Source organism: Clinocottus analis, unplaced genomic scaffold (assembly GCF_023055335.1).
Source record: "Clinocottus analis isolate CAN_PGR_092001 unplaced genomic scaffold, fCliAna1.0.p SCAF_15, whole genome shotgun sequence".
Taxonomy (NCBI): Eukaryota; Metazoa; Chordata; class Actinopteri; order Perciformes; family Cottidae; genus Clinocottus; species Clinocottus analis.
In genome coordinates this window covers 21,899-27,135 of record NW_027175876.1, presented here as the reverse complement: position 1 = coordinate 27,135, position 5,237 = coordinate 21,899, and the positions used below count along the sequence as shown (strand labels likewise).

The window sequence follows — 5,237 nt, the reverse complement described above, 5'->3', positions numbered from 1 at the left end:
GAGTAGAAGTAGAAAGTGTTGTTAACCTTTTAAACACCAACCTATTTGTAGAGTTCCGTCCCCCGGAGCCTCCGGAGTTCCGTCCCCCGGAACCTCCGGAGTTACGTCCCCCGGAGCCTCCGGAGTTCCGTCCCCCGGAGCCTCCGGAGTTACGTCCCCCGGAGCCTCCGGAGTTCCGTCCCCCGGAACCTCCGGAGTTACGTCCCCCGGAACCTCCGGAGTTCCGTCCCCCGGAACCTCCGGAGTTACGTCCCCCGGAACCTCCGGAGTTACGTCCCCCGGAGCCTCCGGAGTTCCGTCCCACGGAGCCTCCTGGGTTCCGTCCCCCGGAGCCTCCGGAGTTCCGTCCCCCGGAGCCTCCGGAGTTCCGTCCCCCGGAACCTCCGGAGTTACGTCCCCCGGAACCTCCGGAGTTTCGTCCCCCGGAGCGTCCGGAGTTCCGTCCCATGGAGCCTCCTGGGTTCCGTCCCCCGGAGCCTCCGGAGTTCGTCCCCCGGAGCCTCCTGGGTTCCGTCCCCCGGAGCCTCCGGAGTTCCGTCCCACGGAGCCTCCTGGGTTCCGTCCCCCGGAGCCTCCGGAGTTCCGTCCCACGGAGCCTCCTGGGTTCCGTCCCCCGGAGCCTCCAGAGTTCGTCCCCCAGAGCCTCCGGAGTCCCGTCCCCCGGAGCCTCCGGAGTTCCGTCCCACGGAGCCTCCAGAGTTCGTCCCCCGGAACCTCCGGAGTCCCGTCCCCCGGAACCTCCGGAGTCCCGTCCCCCGGAGCCTCCGGAGTCCCGTCCCCCGGAGCCTCCGGAGTTCCGTCCCCCGGAACCTCCGGAGTCCCGTCCCCCGGAGCCTCCAGAGTCCCGTCCCCCGGAACCTCCAGAGTTCGTCCCCCGGAGCCTCCAGAGTTCGTCCCCCGGAGCCTCTTCCTCCAGGTTCCTGCTTCCCTGAGCCCCAGCCTCCGGTTCCGAGGAACCCTAACTCCAGACGCCTCCAGCCACCTGGCTGTGGATTCTGCCTCAGAGACCTCAGAGGAGTCCTGTGAAGGTGTATCGAATGTAAAATGTATGAAACACTCATCTGTCCTACTACACTTGTAAACACATCAGTATTCATGTCTTTCAGCGTGATGAACGACACTTCTTTAGTTATTTAAACTTAAACTACAATTGTTTCCTGAACCTCACTGTTGGAAGAAAAAATTATTCACGCTTAATCATTTATTGTTTCACTGTTAAATTCAGACTTCTCATCTTACTGTCTCTGTTTAATCTTACACACAAACTCAACATGTCTCCTTATAGCCTGGGGAATCTGTATGTTTCTCTCTGAAAGAACGAGCAGTTCCTTTGTTATCACATGACCATTTCTAACGAGCCGCTCTAAGGGACGAGGGGAAAGGTTCCCGATGAGGCCGAAGACGTCATGAGGGTTTCTGTTAGTGGTCATGATGTGTATTTAAGAGATGGTTCTTTGAGAGATCTTTGAGCAGTGTTGGATATGCAATTTGTCTATCACCTTGTACTTCTGACTCTGCTCCTTCCTTGCAACGAATAAATGTTCCTGTTTTAATGATTTTACCACCAGGTGTCGAGTAAATTTGTCTAACACTCGCTAAGTAGTGTTGCCTAAACTAACTGAGTTGCTTCCTGTGAAGACGGAAGTTTATTTTGAAGCGACTGTCTGTTGCTGCATCAGATCGGATCATTGAAGACAGAAACGTTTGACTTTGAGTTATAAGAGTCGAGTTCAGTGCTGTTGATTCCAGATACTTGATGTCAGTGTGAACTTTACTCTTGCTCATGTCGGCCATGAGTGTATAAATAAACAGAGGGAGGAGGAAGTGACACTTTAGTAATTAGAGGAAGTAGATTCAACATTCGTCTTAAAGACGGAAACAAGTTGAGAGAGGAGAGACGGAGAGGAACGATGGCTGAACCCAGATGGATTAAAACCTCTTTGTTTGTGATTCTGGTGCTTCAGTTTACAGGTAAGGAGACATATAATGTGTTTATGACTACAGAGACATTAAAGAAGCTTCTTTATTCATATCAGTGATGTTACTTCATGACCTCACCTTCATTTAAAGGAGACAGACAAGTAGTCTGTTTGTTTCCCATCCAGGTGAATAGTGAGTTTAATGAACTCTTAGAAACCAACCATGAGGAACATTCTCACACTGTTGTGTCTAAAATGATCTTCACTCTGACGTCAATACTCATGTTTTTATTTCTCTTTATTCTTTTTATTTCTCTCTCTTCTTCTCAGCAGCAGCAACAGGAATACGTGATCTCTCCTTCACTGTCAGAGATGGAGATGAAGCCACTTTGCCTTGTGACAGTCTGATAGATGATGAACAGAACTGTGACTCTACTTGGTGGCTCTTTGATAATTTAAGAACATCAGTAGTGCCAGCTCTGGTTAAAGATGGGAAGATTGATGAAGAAGTCAAAGATAAATCAGACAGACTGAGTGTTTCAGAGACATGTTCTCTGGTTATAAAGAATGTCAGAGATGAAGATGCTGGTCGTTATGTCTGCAGACGGTACAGAGCAGGACAAAACGTACAAGTTGCTCTGGTTCTTCTGTCTGTTGTCACCAGTGAGTATTCACATCATCATGTTATCAAACTGTCTGGTCAGAACAATATACTGAAACATTATGATGATGATGATGATGAAGTTCCTCTTCTTCCTCTCTCCATGTCTCCATCTTCACCAGTGACTGAACACGAGGACGCTGATGAGGTGACGGTGAGCTGCTCTGTGTCGACATATGAAGGATGTGAACACACAGTGAAGTGGCTTCATCAGGGTCAAGAAGTGGACAAAGACAACAAAGAAGTAAAAACATCACCGTCTTACTGCTCCTCCTCTCTGAAGTTTATGACTTCTCATTTCTTTCACACATCGAGGTTTAATTCATTGATGTGTGAAGTGACCACAGGGGACAAAGTGCAGAAGTTTCCTCTCAGAGATTCAACCTCAGGTGATGAAACAGGTGAGAAGGTTATAAAGTTATTTATATTCACTTTTTTTTTGTCCGTTGAGTTGTGTTCATTTGTTCAGGTGGAAGCACAACAACATCAACAACAACAACAACTGAAGACGACACAAAATCAGGTAAAACCACGACAACTTCTGTAATCAGTGAAAATTCACCAGAACTACAAAGTAGTGACTCAACATTTTATATTTTCATGTATTTTTGTGGAGCTTTGAACCACATCTTGTGTTTTCATTGGACGTTGATTAAGTCAGAACTGACTTTCTTTCAACAGAAAGCTGCAGACAAAATGCTTAAAACATCTTTTCTTTGTTCTCAGCAGGTTGGTGGTGGTTTGTCATTGTGGCTGCGGTTTTATTCACACTCTTAATAATCATCGTGGCTGTCGTCAAACGGAAGAGAACTAAAGGTGAGAAAATGAAGGAAACACAATTTAAGATTACTGTATTTTCTTTGTGGAAACTTTCATCAAACCCTTTTTATCTCTTTTCAGGTCAAACGCAAACAAACGGCGAAGCTGTGAGTTTAAAAACTGTGTTGTATTAAAAGAAAGCGTTGAGCAGCAGGAAGAGTTATGATGTGGTGTGTTTTATTTTGAAGGTCCTTGTGTCCTCTGTTCCCCTGCACTTCCTGCCCCTGTGATTGTCTGCTAATTGCTTCCAGCTGTGTTCAATCCCCTCCCCCTCCCAGTGTCTAGGGCCCCAGGTGGGATCTTACTGAGTTTTCACTGAGAATAGACGTGTCTGTCCTGTTGGAGCCCTGGTTTGTGGTTCTTGTTTCTGTCTATTTTTTATATCTCTGTTTTTGTTTCTTCTACCTTTTTTCCTCCCGGCCTGTTTAAGTCAAACTGTGTGTGTGTCTGTCTGTCTGTACGAGAGAGAGAGAGAGAGAGAGAGAGAGAGAGAGAGAGAGAGAGAGAGAGAGAGAGAGAGAGAGAGAGAGAGAGAGAGAGAGAGAGAGAGAGTTAAAGATAAAAATTAAAGTTAGATGATGCAACTCTTCTACAGAGGAGAAGGCGGGTAAAACGGGAAGTTACAAGTACAAATGTCTATTTCCTGTTTTTATGTGTGAGATGCCACGATGATGATGATGATGATGATTTCTCTGTGCAGGTGGACCCTGAAGAAGGCGTGTCCTACGCCTCCGTCAGCTACACCAAGAAAACCAACAGTAAAGCCCAGGTGAGCCCAATGATTAGTGATGACGCACACGTTGTGTTGCACTGTTACTTTGTGTGTTCCATGTTGTTGATGATGATGATGATCTCTGTGCAGGAGGATCCTGATGAAGGTGTGTCCTACGCCTCCGTCAACTACACAAAGACCAAAGGTGCAGCTCAGGTGAGCCGTCTGCTTGGTGATGACGCACACGTTGTGTTGCACTGTGTTACTTTATGTGCTGTGTTTTGTGTGTTCCATAATGCTGTAAAGTGTGATGATGATTCTTTGTGATGTTTTGCATGTCGTGTTTCACCGTGCGATACCATCGATGCTGCTTTGCTCGTGTTGTTTCCTCGTAGGGTCGGAGTAAACGTGATGAAGGTGATGATGCGGTGACCTACGCCACCGTGAACGCTTCCTCCGCGAATCCCAGCAGCCTCTACGCTGCCATCGCCGTCACCTAACTAAGCGTCTGCTCATTTGACGGTTTCACTGGTGCCTCAATGTAAAATGAGGAAGTAAGGTGTCAACATGTCTGTGGGTGGTTGCTAAAGATATTACTCAGCATGGCATGTCACACATTTTGCTCATTGACCTCTCTCATGCGCTTCGTTGTGCTCAGAGATGGAGATGCTTATCTTAGGATTTAGTAGGTGTGTTGCTTGTTTTTGCTTCGATAACATGTATTGCATGTAAGATATTCATGAGCAATAATTTATCAAACTTGAGCAATTTTTGCAGATTTTTTTCTTCATTTTTCAAATGTGTTTCATTTGTTTTGCAAGAATTTGAAGAATTATGTCTTTTTATCTAAGTATTCAAAGTAAACCTATTAAACTGCTGGATGAGTGAACACAATTGAGTATCTTTGAATTCTTAGTAAGATAGATGGAGGGAGGGAGGGATGGGGGGGGGGGGTACAAAAGGAAGTCATAAAGAGGAAATGACACTGCAGATCAGAGGAAGTATAGATCATGCAAATCTATTTAAGAAGCAACTCGTTTAGAAGGGAGAGAAACGGACGCTCGGTTCAGCAGCCCTGACCCAGGGTGTCTAAAACTAGAACCCAAGGACATGGTGAAGGGGAGAA

At 46.7% G+C, this 5,237-nt stretch overlaps 1 protein-coding gene across 1 annotated transcript; it reads left to right on the top strand.

The window, feature by feature from the left end:
• Positions 1 to 1,891: 1,891 nt before the first annotated feature.
• On the top strand, positions 1,892 to 4,831 carry LOC137785944 (uncharacterized). The gene is made up of 9 exons (XM_068577518.1): positions 1,892 to 1,971; positions 2,250 to 2,582; positions 2,703 to 2,981; positions 3,050 to 3,103; positions 3,307 to 3,396; positions 3,481 to 3,506; positions 4,100 to 4,168; positions 4,262 to 4,327; positions 4,507 to 4,831. The coding sequence occupies exons 1-9, from the start codon at positions 1,911 to 1,913 to the stop codon at positions 4,609 to 4,611; spliced, it is 1,083 nt and encodes a 360-aa protein (XP_068433619.1). The 5' UTR covers positions 1,892 to 1,910; the 3' UTR covers positions 4,612 to 4,831.
• Positions 4,832 to 5,237: the final 406 nt, after the last annotated feature.